Below are 21,958 nucleotides of genomic sequence, written 5' to 3'. Positions count from 1 at the left end.
TGAAAGGTTTTGTGGAATTCTTGTGGTGGAAATAAGAATTCAGCCTGATAAGGATAGATGATGAGTTTAAAAAGTATAATGGTGTCTTCTGACCAAAAGCAGAAGTGCTGCGGGGCACCCCACCTGCTCCAGGTCAGCCACAGTGGGAGGTCAGTCAAGGTGACAGGTGAGTGTGAGGAGGGAATCGGGTAAGGGGGCATTTCCACATTCCCCCTGTTAACACTGTCTCTTCTTGCCATACCTAAATAAATGAATCAATCACTTTCTGCCTTAGATCCTTTGATTCTGAGGTAAAGAATGTCTGAGGGCAATTTCCAAGAGGAAAATTACAACAGAAATAAACACAACAGAATGGGGGGCGGGGCTTAACCACCTTTCCCAACTCCCAAATTCATTATAGGTTTTGCAGAATTTCAGAAAGAAATGTAGGCTTATACCTAAAGGAAGAATATGAAATATTAGCTTATCAATACTTTATAAAAACAAACTAACTTGGGGCTGCAATACATAACAACAATGAAAGCTAAGGTGGTCTGACTGAAAGAGGGTGAGAACCTTGAGCCCCACCAGCTCAGCCTCCCTTGCCCCACACCAGCCCCCTAGGAACACTTGTTCTGTCAAATTCAACTGATAGCCACTAGCCTAGAAAAAGAGCACAGATATTCAGAACATGCATGCTGGCATCCAAAAGTCTTCTCCTGGCCAGGAGGTTGCCAGGGAAGCCTCCAGAAATACCTTTTGTGGTTTCTGTGGGAAGAACGCACCCTCTAATAGCAACACTGCTTTTAAGGTACAGCAGGCAGCTGAAAAAGCATTTCTACTTCTCAGTGTTCCCCATCCCTTCGTATTCCTTTACGTGTCTACTACATATATATGGTACAAAACACTTTGGATAAACAGCTCCACAGTACATTCTAAATATTAAGATGCTTAATTTTCTATAGTTTCCCTAAGTTTTTAGTTGGGATGCATTTGGTAGCTGATACTCTGAAAAACTCTTCTTCCATGAGACAGAAAAATGTAGTCTGTTTCTCAAAGTCCAACTCTCCTTAAATAAACATCTAAATCACTTATTAGCAATGAGAACTAACCTGCAGACACGGGCTGGGAAATACAACTTTTGCCAAGAACGACACAGATACTGTGAATGATCAATCACTCTGATCCAATCAAGTTCATCCATCGATACTTCAATGAAGTATGAATAAGACCTATCAATCAAAAGGAAAAAAGTACATATTAAAGTAACAATACAAAATTATATTTTAATAAAATGTTAACAAAATTTAACAAAGTGCAATAAAATAAAAGGTACTAAAAAATACACTATTCAGGAATTACGTTTTCTGCAGAACAACCAAATTCGGAAATAACGATACCCGTATAGACCCCTGTACTGTAGCGCTCACCACAAAGTACTGACATTCTCTCTCAGCAGGTCTGTTTGCCTTGTTAGATCACAAGCTGCTTAAGAACAGAGACCATGCCATACAGATCCTCACCCATCCAGGGTCTAACACGGTGCTTAGCACACATCAGGTATGCAAGACGTCTGTTCCTTTTCCAACAGGGCCAGGATGCCTTGCTCATACCGTATAAGCAGACTAGTAAAGGAATGACAAAGAGAAGACAGAACAAGACAAGTGTGTGTCCTTTCTCCCTCTCCCTTCCCTGGCCTAGGAGCTCAGCGCCCCACTCTCAGGAGGAAAGTCACCTCCAGTGGTTCCCCACAGAGGCCAGCTTATCTCCCACTCCCTCACAGTCTCCTTCCACTCTCATACATACATTCAGCCTGCAGAAAAATAAATGACATGGGTGAAGAGATAATACATGTTTCTTTTGGGTACAACTTAAAATTTACCAGCTAACGATCTGGCAGTAATGAAAATGGCCTATCATCCTCCACTAGTCAGCTACCCTGGACCATTACATGCTGGTCCCATACTGAACAAATCTATATTCCCCTGTCAAAAGCCAAATTTAAATTTGAGATGCAGTTATTACTTGTACTGTAATATCAACAGGAACAATCTCAGAAGATTTAGATGGCCATAAATGTCAGCCTGCAACCAATAGTTGTGACCAGAAAAGGTCAGCTTATTTTGTGTCATCCCCTCATTTTCTGCTGTCCTCTTACTCCCATTTATTTTCTCGCTCAGTCTCAAACTGGTTATAACCTTTTATTGAACCTCTCTGGGTTATCAGTAATGCAGGATATAATTTTACAATACATGTCAGAATCTTTTTGGCTTAAGATTCTGAATTTTTCACCTTTGCTTAGAATGGTTAACAACTTCTGTGAGAAAAGAACTGCTATGTGGTAAACTTAAGTCCCCTGTGAATGTAATGCACAGACTAAAACAAAATGGCCTATAAATATTTAAATCATGGAAATGATGATGACTACTTTCAATTTCAAACATACTAACCTTTTCTTTTTACTAATTTCATTATTAAATAAGTTAATATATGTAAAGATTTTAGAACAGTGCACACCACATAAAAGTGCTATGTGGGTATTATTATTATTATTATAGTAGTATTATTAATCAAACTCTTAGAAATGATATGTGAATTAACTCCATTTTGCCAACTATACATCACATTATGTCCAACAAGATATGTATCAGAAAATGTATTCTTAATAAAAAAGAAACCGACAGAGAGAACCTGCGGACCTCAAAGACCTGTGCACAGGAAATGCTGACTCCTACTTCAGACTTGGCTCAAATGGTCTAAAAGGCCAGAGTCTAAAAGGCACAAATTGGTAGCCACGATATTGCCAAACGGATGTGAAATTTGGGGAATATAATCAATAATGTAAAGATTTTGTAGGATGTCAAATGGGCACTTGTCTTACTAGGGAGACCACTTCATGGACGATGTAGATGCCTGATCATTGCACTGTACACCTGAAGCTGAAGCTGAAGAATACTGAATGTCAACTATAATTATATATATGTACTTTTATCTACATAAAGTCATGGAGTGTAAAGTACAACACAGGGAATAGAGTCAATGGTATAGTAACAGTTATATATACGATGTCAGAGGGGTAGTACATTGGGGGAGGAGGTTATCACTTTGTGAGGGGTGTAAATGTCTGACTACTACATTGTTTTGTACACCTGAAACTATTAAAAATAAATAAAAGGTCAGAGTGGTAGCCAGGGTGCTAACAAGAGAAAGGAACCAACTTGGAGACTTGCAGGGTGTCATCACCAACACCATTAAGCTCTTCATGCCCTGACTAAAGAGACGTAAGTAGAGTCTAGGAGACTGTACATCAGTTTCTTGGTACGTAGGGTTTAGGTTAATGATAAGCAGCCATGAAAGAGTTCAGTGCTTGGTCATCCATTCCGCGCTGGTACTTCGGTTATCATTGCCGAAGCCCAGAAACTACAGTGAGTGAAAGCATCAGGATGGCTAGAAAGAAGGCAGAATCTTGAAGCTATTATAAAAGTAACTGGAACCCACCAAATTTTTAAAACAAATTTCTTTTGCTTTGAGGATATTTATTCACACACTAAAAAACATATTTTTCTTCATCCATAAAATGAAATGCATTTTAAAAGTTGTTGCAATATCCAAAAGTAAGGAATCAAGTCAATAAATAATGGGAACCCACAAGGTAGAATACCAGACAACAATCAAAAGTAACATTGTAGAGGAATATTTTTTAAAGGGTAGAATATTCACAACGCATTAATTTACAAGTGAAGGTAGCTTTTTACACATCTAACCTTTATTTTGTAAAGCTATGTGTGGTTTTACGGGTTTCCGTTTTTGTGCACGTGCATATGTGTGTGTGTCTGTATGTAAGACATACAATGTATAATAAAAAACACCAGTTAGATATACATAAAGATTATTAATGGGTGGTGAGATTACTAGCCCTTTTTGTTTCTTTGTGCTTTTCTATATTTTCTACATTTTCCACAATAAACACATACTCATTACTTTTATAAGCAGAAAAAGCAAAAAAACCCAAAAAGTTGTTTTTGTAAAAGAATATACCCTTTATATAAAAGAATATATCCTTTAACTCTTCAAAGTTTAGCGTTGAAGAGCTAAACTTCGAGAGAAACACCCAAGTGATCACAAAGAAATACACCATCAAATCTGTAAAACCAAAGCAGACCACAAAGTCAGGCCGTCTCAGTGAAACACAGTGTCGGTTTCAGTCTGAGTCACGCTGATGACTCACCGGCTATCCCGGTCCCACAGGAGGATCCGGATGTGATTGATAATGGACGGCTGACCCAGTTTAATCTCGATGCCCGAACGGCAGTCATCATCAATTGGATGCCGAGAAAATCCATGATCCAAATCATAATTTTGAGTATCACCATCTAGTAAGGCAGATTTCAGCTCCCCTTTTACAACCTGGGCTCCATACTTCATAGTTGCAATGTTTTCTTCTGGTACTACAGTTAAAAGAAAAATAGAAAAAGCAAGGTTAATGGTTGCATATTATTCTGTATTTTGAGGAAAAAGATAAAATTCTAGCATTCTAGTTGATTCTAGTAGGAACATTTAATTTAAAAATGGCAAAGACAATTCTATGGAGATAGAAGAGATAAAATGGCCAAGGGGATTAAGATACCACCCACAGTTTAAATTTAACGACACCGTCACTGACACAAAGTGCTCAGGACTAATGTTATTAAGAAAAAGTTGGTAATACTAGAAAAAATATGTACTACCACAAACAAATCAATTCTGCTGAGTTCCTACTATGAGTAGCTTTAATTTAATACCTACTGGACAAAAACCTGCCATCTGGACGGAGCACATCTGGCAAAGCAGACATGTCAGACATTAGATAAAACAACAGAGAAAGAAAGGTCCAATACAGCAGAGCTGCTGGTCATACATGGATGTGCTAAATAAATTAAGCCAGCCAAAAACAAAAATACATTTAAAGATACATTTTTACTTCACTTGAACATTTTTTAAAACGAAAATTCAAACAGTCTGTCATCAAAATCAGTATTATGGTTATCATTAAATACCCTCCATTCTCCAACAGATTTATTAAGGCCAATTATCACTGAGACTCTAAAATCCTCTGTGCAAATTTTGCTTAACAGATCTGGAACCTACCCTCCATGTACTAACATTCTAAAATTGACACTCTCCATGGAGAGACCAGAGACGGCATAAAATAGATGCGAAGAGCCTGCACTTCAAGAAGCTTCAACAGTGGCTCCACCTTTATCAAGTACATCACTCTGGGGAAGTTACCTTCTCTAAACTGAAATTTCTCAGCAGGACAATATCTATCTTCCACGTGTTTTGTTTGTTTCTTTGTTTTGTTTTAATAATTAAATGAGATGATGTTTGCAAAGCACACAGTAAGCTCTAAAAAAAAAGACTGCCATTATTATTATTTTAAAAAGCACACAATAATAAGAGAACTAAGCAAGTTTACATACTATAAATAAATACTGAATTCTCCTGTATGTATATATCTGGGCTACCTGATTTAAACAGGGGAAAGTATGAGCTATAATTAGGCTCTTAGGGAAATCAGGTACGTAATTCATCATTGCAGATTCCTTGGAAAATGTGGGTTTTAAAAAAAATTTCAAATGAAAACAGGTAAGACAATGGCTCCAGAAGACAACAATAAATGCAACTGAAATGCAGTTGGGCGGGATTTTATTAACTTGCAAAAGACTAAGGCAACTCAGAAGCAAAACAAAACCAAACCTAGTCATACTCAACTTCTTACCACCAGAAGCTTAAGAGCCACAGATTTGTAACTTAAGTTTATAACCTAAGTTCTACTAGCTCACGGTAGTCATACATATCCTTCCTGTTTATTCTTCATTTATTTAACAAACGTTATTAATTCCTTTGACCTACTCCTCACAAAAATCCTTTGAATATAATATTACTACTACCACATCCATTTCGCAGATGGGAAGTGGGGGCAGAGAAAGATCAGATGGACTTTCTTGCCCACCAGCAAGTATCAGAGCTGCGATTAGAACCCAGGCAGCCTGCCTCCACGGGCCCTACTCTGCCACCTACCTCATGAACGGTTTCTGTTGGAAAGAACATACGTCCTCCTCTTTCTAACCTCTTCCCTCTAAGGTGATTTAAGACCCAGAGGCAAGAAGCAGATAGTTTGATACAGTTAAAAAAAAAAAAAAAGTTGGTCTTCAAATGAGAAAACCTAAGTTTGAGACTCAGAATCTGATTTCTCATCGAAACTTTAAACTTTGTCCAACACACCCACAGAATGACAGCGAAGATTATACTACAAATAATATATGCTGAAGTACTGTGTAAGGATAAAGCATTCAATGAGTCAGAAAACATTTACTGTGGAGTCATTTTGTACCAGGTACCGCGTGAGGCATTGGGACCACCTCAGTGAACTAGAGAGCTGGGCCCTGCCCTCCTGCTGCCTCCAAACTAGACATAAAACATTTTATAAAGCTAGCAAACAAACAAAAGCTTCAAGTTTGCGCTTTTCAGCTATTAGTGCTGGAATGAATCCCTTATTATGAGTATAAGATGTGGGGGTCCAAAGCCTGCTGCTGCTGACCACTGGAACCATCTCCTCCAATCTGACACCACCAGTCAAGGCCAAGACTAAAAAGGGAGAATTGAGCTTTCTGATTTAGAAACTGCCACGACCCTTTGATTTTCTCTAACCATAAATTTCTTCAACCTCTAAAATTTATCAAGCTAGGACTAACATGCTCGGCACAAGAGTGTCATGTGACTGTGACTAAGAGTCTAAAATGGAAATGAAATTCTAACACAAGTCTAAGTCATCTTTTGAAATTTATTTCAAGAGCACTTGAGAACTTTTCTGACTGTTCTTGATATAGATTCCCTAAAAGCATCTTTCACTTCAAAATGGGGAATATCCATACAAGTGAATATTGTCTCACAGTAATTATAATCTGAGTACCTCACAGGATAAATATATAACTCCAAGTAAGGGCAAATTCTATAGTTAAATGATGAATTTAAGACAAAAAGTGATTGGGAGAAAATTCAAGTAATAATAAAATAATTCAAACCATAAATATTCTTAGTGCTTATATTTGTCTATCAGCAGAGAAAAAAGCACTCAAAAAAATGTAGGGTGGCAGTGATTAAACGAGATAGTAGATGACAATAATAGTTTTCTTTACTTTTGTCATTTTTGATGCATTTTCTAAACATTAAGTGAAAAAAATTAAGCTTTGCAGTTCCACAGCTAGGCAGAACCAAGACAATTATTAGAAAGAAAAACTAAGGAGAAATGGAGCAGTGCCTGTCACTGGCTACACAATGCCAAAATCTGAGTGGTGCTGGGTTAATGATCTTGTGTTTTTCTTCAATTGCTTTATGTTATTAATCATTCTTTATTGAACTCTCTTATATCTAGGCTGAGACATTGTCTACCCAATGGATTGTTTGGATTCACACTTCGCTCTCTACCCTCTGCAATCTCTTTACCCAGTTCTGGCCCCTCAATCATCTTCTACTCCCTAATCCGACTTCCCTGAAGAATGAATGGATCCTCCCTTCCAACACGTGTGGCATTACATATGACTTTCTTGACAACTCCTGTCTTACCTGAACGTGCCCGCCATCTCCACTCTCGGCAGGCCTCCTTTCCATACTGCACAGTACTGGTACTCAAACCCACCACGAAACAGAGACAGAACATAACCCACGCTGGAGATTATCAAAGAACACCAGCCTTGGGAGTCAGCTCAGCACTATGGTTCTAGCTAGGACATCAATGTTACTCTTAGGCACTCTTAGGCAGTAACTTTAGGCAAGTTACTGACAAAGATTAAAGAATGAAAACACATAAGAGTTGAAAGGGGCCTTCATCCTATTTATTTAAAGGGAAAACAATTCCTCAGCGGCCTTCTCTACGCTGGTCCCTCCAGGAGCTGGCACCTCATGGACACAAGAGCGCATTTCAGACACGAACTCCCGCCACAGAGGAATACTCAGCAGTGGCTACTTGTGAGCCCCCCAGTTTATAGAAGAAGACACTGTAAAGGATAGTTGGGAAGATACAGTAGTAATAGAAGTCAAAGAGTTTTAAAAGTATTAAAGGTTCGTTGTTACTGTCTTTATGTGATAAGTGAGACAAATTTTAAATTCTAGTTAGAAGCAAGAGATGGATTCATTCGCTCATTTACTATATTCTGAGAAGTCTAGACTCAGGCACTATGAGACATAATCAAAGTCCTCAAGAAGCTCAGTCGAGGCCAAAAGCAAAGCAACAATTAATATCACAGTGGCAAACTTCCTTGGTCTGGGCTACTGTCAACTATGGGCATAAGTACATGTTGCCACGTACCTACAGCACAGATTGACACACACACACACACACACATTAATCAGTAACTTAACTAAGCAGTCCTATGAACAGACTGACTTTCACTCAATAAGGAAATCTTGAGGATGGAAGCTGTCATACAAACCCTGCTAAAAAACATGAAGAAACAAGAAATTGCTGATCTGTTTCCCAAAGTCTAAAACCTGAAACAAGCAAAACAAAGTATAGCTCAGCCTGAATAGAACAAGCACTAACTTTCAAGGCAGAAATAAATATCTCTACAGCTAAGACAAAACTAAACATTAAGAGAATGGCCTGAGCACAAGTTGTTCAAATACCCTAAAACAAAAATAATGTCACTAAAAGGTAATTCTCTTTACCCAGGTTTATAGACAAATGCTCATCATCACATATGTACAAAGCTAGTCTAAACCACCTTCCCAGAAAGACTAACCTTAACTGGTAAGTTAAAACAGCTGTTGGATCCTCGTTTTCCTCATGGGGAAAATCGCTGTAATTTGGTTTAAAAGCCTAGGACATGCAAGTCTAAGAATTTAACCTTCCAGTAACCAATATTAACGAACTCAAAGAAAAAGAATTAGAAGAATGACATTAATCCCTAGTCCTAAAATAAGAACTCTCTACATTTCATGAAAAGTCCCCAAAGACAAAGAACCGGCATCCAGGAAAGAACAAACAAACAAACAAATTTGCTCAATAATTTCAAAATAAGCAGAACTATCTTTCCAGATCATCAGTCCAAGAGCAGTTCTGAAATTTTAGACCCTTTTTTTCCCTAACAGTAAAGAAATTTTATGAAATAAATAATGATATAAATGTTTAGATAACATTTACTTAGAAAATAACCTGTTCTTTAGGATCTGATGGTAAGATGATACCGTGTTTCCCCAAAAATAAGACCTAGCCAGACAATCAGCTCTAATGCGTCTTTTGGAGCAAAAATTAATATTAGACCTGGTCTTTATTTTACTATAAGACCTGGTCTATCTAATATAATAATATAATATAATATAATACCAGGTCTTATATTAATTTTGCTCCAAAAGACGCATTAGAGCTGATTGTCTGGCTAGGTCTTATTTTCGGGGAAACACGGTATGCTTCCTCAGTATTTATATTGTGGTTTTACTATTCTTTAAATTAAAAAATCAGAAAAATGGCCTGCCATTTCAACATTTCTCAATTTTAGAAGTTAAATAAAAGATTCCCAAACATTTGTATAATCTCTTCCTTGAGCTCCCACTGAATTATTCCAAAATGAAGAACATTTATTTATGAGCAATAATTACAGTAAGTATGTCATTCCAGAACTGAGTGTGCCTCAGCTGGTTGATTACTCCCTTCCACAGTAATTTCATGGGTTTACTGAAACCCAGGTCTGATGCCTATACCGAGCAGCTGACCAATTCCAAGCTACCAGTGACTATGTGAAATGTGCAAAGCACCTCCGTAATCCTGCAGCAATGTCCTAAGCCGAGCCCTATAACGAATCCACTTATGGGGCCCTACCAGCACCTCAGATCAAAACTAGGGCCAGAAGGGAAAAAAGGAGCTCATATAAGAGGATCCAACAATGAATGTTTAGAACGTCTCAAACTGTATTACTTGTCTTGTTACCTCTCCCCCTTCCATCCTCCCACACTTTAGGCAAAGTTGACCCTCAATTAGTACCATTCTCTAGCACCTCCAATCCCTTCCCAGGCCTCTCCTGCCCGCTCCCTCTGGCTACCATACTATTTCTCTACAACTTTTCACTGCAAGTCACACAGCAGATGGTCAACACATTGTATTCACTATCTTTTCAAACCCATGGCTTAATTCCCTATTTAGCCAAGCTTTTGTCCGGACTCAACACAAATTTATACTGAAAAGTGTTCTCTCAATTCACATTCTTCTTGACCTCCCAGCATCACAAGATACTACTGACCACCCTCTCCTTGTAAAAGCTCTCTCCTCTGTTGGCTTCTGTAACCCGATCCCAGTTTTCTTCCTACCTTTCTAATTCTTCCTTTTCTACCTTTAGCCCCCTGGCTGTAGGTCTTCTCTAACTTGCAGGTCTTTACTTCTTTCTCTATTCTCTAGCCCAGGTTTCAACTCTTTTATCACCAGCTTTGACTGCTTCCTAAACACCAGTAACCTGCTTGCAGTGTTATTAGACATTTCTCCTTGTACTCATTCACCAAGTGTCTGTTACATGCTGTTCAGTATGTTAAATGTTGAGGATATAAAGATCAACAGGCTTTTCTTTCAAAGATCATCTCTGCCTTCAAAGACAAAAGATAAGTAAACAAAAATGTTTAAAACAATGTGATAATTCCTACACAGATGAGAAAGAACAAGAATAATGACAATATGATAACAGTGGTTTCCTATATTGAGCTTACACACATTCTTTGTATGCATTATTTCAATTAATTCTCATAACAACACTAGGAGATATAAAACTGAAGGTAAAATCCTTATGTAATTTAATACTAGGTCATACAACTAGTAAGTGACTAATTCAGGATTTGAAGTCAAATTTGTCTAGCTCTAAAATCTATGCTTTTTCTTCTAAGCCCATTGAAAAGAAATCTAAATGTGATGAGTCAGGAGAGACGTCCTAGCTAGGGCACCTACCGGGGGTGCCAAAACAATGTCCACAAGTGGACACTTTGGTCAACGTTGCTCAAGCAGTCGTTCACAGTAATGAGAAGTGTCTGGAGCTGATGGTAATTGCAGACGTCAAACATGACTTGTATTTATCTTTTATTATCGGTATATATTGAATATTACAGTTTTAACAGTTTTTTCCTTTCTTAAAATGTGCATACATTTTCTTGGCACCCTCTGTATTTAAGATCAATCAGTAACTCAAGAGAGTGTCTGAAGCCATCGTCAAGGAAAAGATTGCTCGGGGAAATGGTTAACATGAGAAAGAACTTAGATGTCCCCAAACCCCTCAAGCTCAGTAAGTCTAAAAATAAGATCAGGATCTTCTTCAAAGAACTATTATATTTCATTAATTTTACGACACACACTTTAATTTTAACATTTCTGAAACTGGGATATAGACATGATGGTATGTCATGGTTTAACTGGCAATATTGTTTCCTTTCTTAGTTGTACATAAAACAATGGTGCCTCAGAATTTCTGGTTTCTTAGATTTGATAAAATAAAGTGACTTCCTCCTAAATGTAATCCTTAAATTTAAATCCCCTGAATCATCAAGATTTAAAATAATATCTCTTCTATATATCCATTATTTTCCATTTTCCCTGCCACCACTCTAGTTAAGGCTGTATCAATTGTGCACAGGTTAAATACCCTCCTCACTGGTCTCTCTGAACCCCATTTTTCCCTATTCCAAATCATCGAGTGCAGCACCATGGGTCAATCTTTCAAAACTACCACTGTACTCACGTCTCTACCCCTCTCTAAAATCACCTTCTCATTGCGCATAGGAGAAATCCCAATCTAGTTTCAGACTTCCATGATTTTGCCTGATCTAATCTTTACAGACTTTCTTCCTTATTAATCAACATACCGTATTTCCCCAAAAATAAGACCGGATCTTATATTAATTTTTGCTCCAAAAGACGCATTAGGGCGTATTTTCAGGGCATGTCTTATTTTATCATGTACAGCAATCTACATTTATTCAAATATAGTCATGTCATCTTCTTCTGGAACATTGTCATAACGTACTAAATGGGTCGGTCTGGCTGACGATCTTAACTGGGGCTTATTTTTGGGGTAGGTCTTATCTTCGGGAAAACACAGTAATAAGCCTCTTACTCTAGTCAAGCTCTTCTGTTCATGGTCATTTAAATGCTCTAACCTCTATTAACCTCACCAGTCCTCTCATCTGTAATGCACCGGACCCTGATGCCATTTCAGTCAAAGGCCAAGGCTCACCCCAAGCTTCGTGATCTCCAAGAAATCTCCCTCAATCATTCCAAGCCACGGCCTCTGCGGAAATGCACAGCATGCACCCATCTTGAACATTGCTGTAGTTAACTTTCCATGGAGGGATGTCTTATTTCCACAATAAAATTAAGAGGATCAAAGGCAGAGACTATATTTTGTATTTATATAGCATAGTTTATTGGTTAATTACATAGCCTCTGGAGTCTAACTACACGGGTCTGACCCTCAGCTCCAGGAAATTTTCTGTGTGACTTTGGGCAACTTACTTAAATCTCTTTGTGCTACAATTTACTCATTTGTAAAATGGAATCATAACAGTTCCCACCTCAAAGGATTGCTATGAAAAGTAAATGATCGTGTAGGCCTGTTATTGGAACATACAAACACTTTATAAATATAATTAATTGCTCGTGTTTTTATTAATAAGAAAATCACCACATAAGTGTTAGAAATGCTACATAAGTGTTAGCTATTACTATTTAGAATCTCCATGTTCACAGTACCTAAAATAATAATAAGTACATAGCAGTACTGATTTGTATCAGTACAAATCAATACTGATAATACAGTCCAGATAATAATTAGTAGTGATTTGATGGAGAAAAGGAGCAAAGGTCTTCAGATGAGAAACAGCTTTTCAGGAAAATATCTATTCTAGGGAGCAGCTGGAGAAATTTTTCCACTAATGGCAAGAAATACCTATTTTGGGGTCTCCATGGCTATGCGTTCTCAGGAGGAAGTAACAGGAGAAGCGCAGGGAAAGAGGTTCCACAGGAAGCAGAGGTGTATGTTCTTAGGCCCACACATACCATGAACACCTGCACGATAGCTTTGTAGTTGAGACTGTCCTAAGCTGCAAACCGAATTCCTTGGTGAGATGAGGATAAACAGGTACTTACTGAGCATGCCTCTGTAACTGAGGTCCATATCCCGGCTCTCCGATCGAACTTTAATAGCATCCAGAATGGCATCGGGAGATAAGAGCCCCGAAGGCCTCACAACATTCAGAAGTTCAGTGAGGCTCATCAGAGGTAAACGCACAGCCTGCATGATTTCAGCATGATTCTCCTTTGCATTGTGCTTACACCAGTTTAACAAGGCTAGGAAAATATCTTTTTCAGGAGCTGCAAATGAATCTCTTAATACGATGTGTAAAAGTGCTGTCTGAAAACGATAAAAAAAAAATTCTAGTTATTATGGAGCTCAACCACGTGCATGATCAATCAGTAAAGTCTTACAGAACTGCAAGTATCAGTTATATTTAAACAATTAACTCCTTCTGACCATCTTCCTCCCGTATTCTTTGTGCCATATACTCTCTTGCACATTATGGCTGTGTAAACAGCCGTAACCATCCCATATGCAGTCTTTCCAACACATCTGCACCCATCTTTAATAAAACAACAAGAAGAAAAATGGCAACGTGAGGAGCTGTCATTCCACACAGGTTCTTCAGGGGAGTTTGCATTTGTAAGTCAGTAAGATACATCTGGCATTTAAAACTGAAAATCTTTTGTTACCCACTATTACTGCACTATTGTATTTTTGGTTCTCAGATTTTCAGACTGACCTCCAGCAACACTGGAGAAACCCTCAAAACCCTTGCCTCTAAAAATAAAGTAGGACAATAAAAATCATAGTTTAAACTCAAACGAAGATATGCAGCAATTCAAATAGGTTTTCTGACTCAAAATATTCAGGTCCTAGAAGAAACAGCGAAAGGGAAAGGAGGGACAACCAGCAGGGTTCAGAGAAAGATTTGAGAAAAACAGTTTTACTTTAGCTATTATACAGTGTAAAACATCATATAATATTGAGTTTTGAGCCAGCAAAAACCAAAAACAAAACAGTAAGTTAAAGCCACCCAATGATACACCGGATCTCCTTTATGAATGTCCCCTCTCATAGGAAAGAACTATTAACTGCATTCTCTGTCAAAGAAAACCAAAACGCAGTACGCCACAGCACAACGAGCCTATTTGATTGTCATCACATTGAAAACAACCATCCAGCATCACAGTCTTTTGTGCACATAGAATTTACCAGAATAACCTTAAAAGAAACCAGAAGCACTCTGCCTCTCTTATATGACCTAGAGTCTCAGAAGCCAGAAGCAGATGGTTAGACAACCTCTTCCACACTTATGAGTTTTATTTTTCGTCTGAGTCCATCGCTGTATTTCTAGAGTACAGATATAAATAAAACAATGCCTGCCTGCAAATTACTTGCAGACAAGGACACACCTTAGAAAGGGAGAGGAAGCCTTCACTTGAGAGCACCTCCTGAGCATTTCTGTCCATAAACATGCAGCACATGCAAGTTAACTTGGGGAGTGAGTAGAGACTGGCAACATCAAACGTCATACAGACATTCTGAATGTTAAGTATGGTGCAGAGGTACTCGGAGGTAGAATCCTCCAGCTCTGGAAATCCGTATTTATGCGCCAGGCTCAGGAAGTCCAGCAGCACCTCCTCCTTCTCGTCCGTCAGTGTCGCCCGCCCAGTGTAGATGTATTTAAGCAGCATTGTGAAGGCTTCTGCAGTGGTGTCCTGGAGAGGGATTTCTGCTTCAGGCTGAGATTCCCGCATTCCACCATACAGCAACGCTCTGCACATCAGAGAAGAAATGCATGAGAAAAACCGCAAACACGATTTGCTACAAAATTATGAAATAATGGTTATCAACATTACACAAACTTAAGTGTGTTTAATGACACAAAGATTCAGGTAAATAAATGCACAGTAGTCATTTCAAATAGTTCTCTAATGAAACTAAGAAAAAGAAATTTAAAAATATTTTGAAAGAATTCTAGGGGGCGGCCGGTTGGCTCAGTTGATTAGAGCACGGTGCTCTTAACACCAAGGTTGCCGGTTCGATCCCCACGTGGGCCACTGTGAGCTGCGCCCTTCACAACTAGATTGAAACAACTACTTGACTTGGAGCTGATGGGTCCTGGAAAAACACACTAAATGAATAAAAATTAGGGGAAAAAAAGAATTCTATAAACAACTGGGCTAATGAAATATCCTGAGAGCTCAAGATGTGTAATAGATATTCATTAAATAGAAAGATGAAAGTGCTCTTTTGAGAGGAAGAGTGAAATCAATATTAACGTGTCACAGGTCAATAAGGCAATTTAAAAAGTAAAACTCTATAGGAAAAGATATAACCAGATAAAAACAATTAAGCACAATTCTTCTGTATTAGACTGGCAGAAATTAAAAAGCCTATTAATATTCACTGCTGTAAAAGCAATGGAAAAACAGGCTCTCTCATGCACTGCTTCGAGAGTATAAACGGGCACCCCTGTTTGGAAAGTAATTTAAGTAATATCTATTCAAATAAAATGTGCATACCCTTCAACTCAGTGATCACTTTTAGGACTCAATTCTACAGACATAATGCAGCATGGTAAAGATAAATGTGTAAGAATATATACTGAAATAATGGAAACACTAGGAAAGATTAAAATGTCATGGAACATGGTTGAAAAAATTGTGATATACACATTCTGTGTAGCCGTTAGAAAGATCAAGAGAGATCAATATATACTGTCTTGTAAAGATGACCAGGATATAGGTAAGTTTCAGATCCATATGTGTTAAGGAAAAAAAGTGTATAGCACATGCCTACATATGTATGCACATAGTATATATAGTCTATTCATATTGAGAAAAATCAGGGGAAATTCATATTAAACTGTTAACAGTGGTTGTCTCTGGGGAATGGGATTCGACGGCTGGGAGGGAGGGACTTTCATTGTTACTTTGTAAATTAAAAATGAAATTGATGATTGAATTATGGATGACTTGACTTTTATTGTCTCTCAGTATTTGTCATATTATAAAACAATACCCACATTATTGCTTATCTGCTCATCTAAAAAATGAAAACTAGACTATTCAGTCAGGTAATGATTTTGAATTTCTACCTCTATTACTCTATGAGAAATAATATGAACCAATTAAACCTTCAATCCATCAGAAAAGAAAGACTGACCAGAGGACAACAAGGGAGGCGTACAGAAAAGGAAGAGCAAAGAGAGAGAAAGAAAATATGTAGAAGTGACAGCAAGAGAAGAGGGAGCAAAAAGAGATCGCCCTGCTCCTAACCTTCTCAGAGCAGGACTAGCATTTCCAGGGTTCCCTCCATGCCTGCCTGGAATGCCGCCCACCCCCACCCCCAGCATCCAGCATTCTTCTTGCCTCAGGAAAATAGTTGAAACCATCCAGCAAAGATTCATGAATATTCTGAGCATACATCTTCACTGGGTTATACTCTGCCTAAAAACAACCGTGAACATCTTCATTAATCCAGAGACCATAAGCCATAAGTTTAAAATTACTACTAGATTAAAGAACATCTTCCTGGGAAGGCCTTGCCAAGATTTACTCCCACTCCGCTGTGACCCATGGTATTTACCTGCATTCCCAGTGCCTTAACAGCCGTTTTGATGAGACTTCCTTGGAAGCAGAAATATGAACCCCCACCTTGTGGAAAGTTCCCTCCTGTACAGTTAGCTGCTCCTTATCTGGGAAGTGATAGGCTCTGCAACAACACTTGGTAAGGCCTCTCCCAACTGCTAACAGTTAACTCAGCCTTCGCACATGAACAGTAGCAGCCATGAGAATCTCAGGTAGCATTGGTAACGACTGAGTTCAGCCTAGTTTAGCCATCACATACTGTAAAGGTCAATTAGCCACAAAGAGACCTCAAGAACAAGATTAATAAATGATGGGACTATACACCATTCACTCAATATGACCCTCAAATTTCTAAAAGTATTTGAGATTCTTTTAAAAATATACTGAGGATGTCATCAAAATGGCGGAGTGAGGTGAGCCTTTGTAAATCTCCCCTGGAATTTACAACTAATCGAACAACTATAACACCACAAAGGACTCCCTACATAGCAGACAGGCAAGACGAAGAGGCCCACTACTGAATTCACCTAAAGGTGGGAGAATCGGGTGAGCGGGGGAGGAGGGAAGGTAGAAGTGCGGAGACGGAGCCGCGGGCGCAGGACGCAGACCTGGCTCAGTGCTCCGAGCTCACTGCATCCCGGAACTACCGCACTTGCGGGAGAGGGAAGAACTAGGACTGCTAGGGCTCTGCTTATGGCCCACAGGGCTGAAGGGGGCAGCATATAACACGACTGAACCCAACGATCACGGCAGAGACCTCGGAGCAAAGACTGAGGGAAAAAGGCTGAAAACGGTGGTTTAAGCCCTCACTGCCGAGCGGAGAACGGAAGCCTTAGACACTGAGACTAGCCATCCCCTCCCTACCCTCCCAGACTCGCCCCGCCCCCACCTGCCCGGTGCTAGAAGCAGAACAGTAGCAGTGTCAGATCAAAAGAACAGAATATTTTGCTGTTCTGAGAACTGTGGACCACAGACACAGATTCGCAGCCCAACTAGTTGCGGCAAAGGGGAGGAAGCTGTGGAAGCAGGACCAGCTGTGGTGGTGGTTGCCGCCATTGCTCTGGGCCATCTCTCACAACTCACCCCGCCCCTGGCCCCACCTATCTGGGCAGATCCCTGCAGGAGTAAACAAAACTGCTGAAACATATGGGCCCTGAAATCTGGAGCAGGAAGAGCTTTGGAACTTCAAAAGCTCTCTGCATACCCACAGAGGCGAACTGTTAACAGAGGAGAAGCCCGTCTCCCAGGCAATCCCCCCATTGTGTGAGAAGCTGGAATAGTGCAGAGAAAACATAGCACTACCGTGGGGGAGAGAAAATAAAACATTCTACCAACAAGTATTGGAAAACAAAAGAAAGACCTCTTCCTATCAACCTGTTGCAGAAGCCACTCCTGTAGATGTCTAGGAAGAGAAATAATAAATCAGTAATTGCCATGAATAACCAAGGCAACAAGACAGCTCAGAAAGAAAGTGAAAAGTCTCCAGAAAAGGAACTTAAAGGTATGGAAATATGTGACTTAAATGACAGAGAATTCAAGATTGCAGTTCTGAAAAAACTCAACGAGATGCAAGAAAACACAGAAAGGCAGTTTAATGAACTCAGAAACACAATCAAAGAACATGAGCATTTTACGAAAGAGATTGAAATTTAAAAAGAACCAAATAGAATTTCTGGAGATTAAGAACTCAATAGCAGAAATTAAGAATGAAATAACCAGCTTAGGTAGTAGAGTTGACCAGATGGAGAAAAGAATCAGTGACATCGAAGATGGAAACCTGAAAATTACACGGATGGAAGAAGAAAGAGACTTGAGACTTAAAAGAAATGAAAGAACCCTACAAGAACTTTCTGACTCCATCAGAAAGAGCAATATAAGAATAATGGGCATATCAGAAGGAGAAGAAAGTGAGGAGGGAACAGAGAATATATTCAAACAAATTGTCGATGAGAACTTCCCAAATTGTGGACAGAACTGGATCTTCGAATCCAAGAAGCAAATAGAACACCTAATTACTTCAATCCCAGCAGGCCTTCTCCAAGGCACATTGTATTGAAGCTGTCTAAAATCAACGACAAAGAAAGAATCCTCAAGGCAGCCGGGGAAATGAAGACAGTAACCTACAAAGGAAAGCCCATTAGATTATCATCAGATTTTTCAGCAGAAACTCTACAAGCCAGGAAGGAGTGGAACCAAATATTCAAACTATTGAAAGAGAGAAATTATGAGCCAAGAATAATAAATATATCCAGCAAAGATATCCTTTAGGTATGAAGGAGGAATAAAGACCTTTCCAGACATACAGAAGCTGAGGAAATTTTCTAACACACGACCTGCACTACAAGAAATACTAAAGGAGGCTATTCGACCACCATCAACAGGGACAATTTGTGGCAACCGAAACATTAAAAAGGGGGAGAGTAAAGGCCTGAACGGGAACATTGGGAATGGAGAAAGTAAGGGTGCTCAAGAAAATGGAATACTCTAAATATCAAACTTTCTTTTAAGTAAACTTAAGGGTAACCACTCAAAAAAAAATCCAGAACTGAAATATGTACTGTAATAAAAGAAGAAACAGACGGAAACATCATAGAATACCACCACACAGAAATAACAGACAACAACAAAAAGGCAAAGAAACAATGGAGACATAGCCTTACCAGAAAACTCAAGAGAGAATGATAGGAAATCCTCACATATCAATAATCACCCTAAATGTAAATGGACTGAACTCACCAATAAAAAGGAACAGAGTAGCAGATTGGATCAAAAAACTAAGCCCAACCATATACTGTCTCGAAGAGACACATCTCAGCTACAAGGACAAGCATAGACTCAAAGTGAAAGAGTAGAAATTGACATTCCAAGCAAATGGCATCCAGAGAAAATCAGGTGTGGCCATACTGACATCAGATGAAACAGACTTCAGGGTGAAAAAGGTAACAAGAGACAAAGATGGACATTTCATAATGGTAAAGGGGACTATACAACAAAAAGACATAACAGTCATCAATATTTATGCCCCCAATCAGGGAGCACCAAAATATACCAAGCAACTACTAACAGAACTAACGGGAGAAATTGACCAAAACACAATTATACTGGGGGACTTAAATACATCATTGACAGCTATGGATAGATCATCTAAACAGAAAATAAATAACAAAATAACAGCCCTAAATGGCATACTAGATGAAATGGACATAACTAACCTATATAGAGCACTTCATCCTAAAACATCAGACTATACATTTTTTTCTAGTGTACCTGGAACATTCTCAAGGATAGACTATATATTGGGACATAAAATCATCCTCAGCAAATTTAAGAAGAGTGAAATCATACCAAGCATATTCTCTGATCAGAAGGCTTTGAAATTGGATATCAACTGCAAAAATAAAAGCAGGAAAAAACGCAAATACGTCGAGATTAAACATACTTTTAAGGAACGACCAGGTCAAAGAAGAAATTAGAGATCATATATAATGTGATGGTTCAGTGTGAGGTCGGAGGGATAGTGGATGGGGGGAGGGGGGTTCACAGTATGAGGGATATAAATGATGAACGTCTAAGTATTACCTTGTTTTGTACACCTGAAACTAATAAATAAATTAATTAATTGAAAAAAAAAAATTAGAGATCAAAAGATACATAGAAATAAATGACAATGAAAATATATCGTACCAAAATTTTGGGGATGCAGTGAAAGCAGTTTTAAGAGGGAAATTTATATCATTACCGGCCTATATCAAGAAACAAGAAAAATCCAAAATAAATAACCTAATGTTACACCTTAAAGAACTATAAAAAGAAGAACAGTGAAACCCAAGGTCAGCAAAAGAAAGGAAATAACCAAAATAAGAGCAGAACTAAATGAAATAGACAACAAAAAGACAATAGAAAAAATTAATGTGACAAAGAGATGTTTCTTTGAAAAGATTAGCAAAACTGACAAACCCTTGACTAGACTCACTAAGATAAAAAGAGAGAAGACACTAACAAAATCAGAAATGAAAAAGGGGAAGTTATCACGGACACCACAGAAATACAAAGCATCATCCAAGAATACTATGAAGGACTATCTGCCACCAAATTCAATAACCTAAAAGAAATGGACAAGTTCTTAGAAACATATAGCCTTCCTACGCGGAACAATGAAGAACTGGAAAAATCTAAACAGACCGATCACCAGTAATGAAATTGAATCAGTCATCAAAAACCTTCCCAAAAGCAAAAGTCCGGGACCCGATGGCTTCACTAGTGAATTCCACCAAACCTTCAAAGAGGATCTAATACCAATCCTGCTCAAACTCTTCCAAAAAAATTGAAGAAGAGACAGTACTCCCTAACTCATTTTATGAGGCCAACATTACCCTGATACCAAAACCTGGTAAGGACAACACAAAGAAAGAAAACTACAGACCGATATCTCTGATGAACACAGATGCAAAAATCCTAAACAAAATTCTAGCAAATCAAATATAGCAATGCATTAAAAAGATTATTCATCACGACCAAGTGGGGTTCATCCTGGGGCACAAGCATGGTTCAACATCCGCAAATCCATCAATGTGATACATCACATAACAAAATAAAGGACAAAAGTCATATGATTATATCAATTGATGCAGAAAAAGCATTTGACAAGATACAACATCCATTTATGATTAAAGCACTTAATAAAATAGGTATAGAAGGGAAATACCTTAACATAATAAAAGCCATATATGACAAACCCTCAGCTAATCTCATAATTAATGGTGAAAAACTGAAGCCCTTTGCTCTACGTTCAGAAACACGACAGGGCTGTGCCCTATGACCTCTGCTTTTCAACATAGTGTTGGAAGTCCTTGCCAGAGCAATCAGGCAAGAGAAAGAAATAAAAAGCATCCAAATTGGGAATGAAGAAGTTAAATTGTCACTCTTTACAGATGACATGATGCTATATGTAGAAAACCCTAAAGACTCCATCAAAAAGCTATTAGGAACAATCAACGAATACAGTAAAGTTGCTGGCTACAAAATCAACGTACAAAAGTCCATTGCATTCCTATATATTCACAATGAAATCTCAGAAAAAGAAACACAAAAAACAATTCCTTTTGCAATTGCAGCAAAAATAATAAAATACCTAGGAATAAACTTAACCAAGGGTGTGAAAGACCTACATGCTGAAAACTGTAAGATATTTTTAAAAGAAACTGAAGAAGACAGAAAGAAATGGAACGACATTCCATGCTCATGGATTGGAAGAATCAACATAGTTAAAATGGCCATATTACCCAAAGTAATATATAG

At 38.5% G+C, this 21,958-nt stretch overlaps 1 protein-coding gene across 4 annotated transcripts in view; it reads right to left on the bottom strand.

Moving 5' to 3' along the window:
- Positions 1-21,958, bottom strand: part of BTBD9 (BTB domain containing 9) — a 442,816-nt gene that overhangs the window by 322,609 nt on the left and 98,249 nt on the right. For all 4 annotated transcript variants that reach the window (XM_081044978.1, XM_081044977.1, XM_081044979.1 and 1 more), the window contains 4 exons: positions 14,480-14,843; positions 13,136-13,400; positions 4,208-4,427; positions 1,092-1,211 (listed from right to left, as the gene is read on the bottom strand). In XM_081044978.1, coding sequence (XP_080901104.1) covers positions 1,092-1,211; positions 4,208-4,427; positions 13,136-13,400; positions 14,480-14,843 — 969 coding nt within the window. The remainder of the gene's footprint in view (positions 1-1,091; positions 1,212-4,207; positions 4,428-13,135; positions 13,401-14,479; positions 14,844-21,958) is intronic.

The sequence above is a fragment of the Rhinolophus hipposideros genome, assembly GCF_964194185.1.
Source record: "Rhinolophus hipposideros genome assembly, chromosome: 3".
NCBI classification, from domain to species: Eukaryota; Metazoa; Chordata; class Mammalia; order Chiroptera; family Rhinolophidae; genus Rhinolophus; species Rhinolophus hipposideros.
Note: the sequence above shows the minus strand (reverse complement) of the source record. Positions and strands in the feature narration are given on the sequence as shown.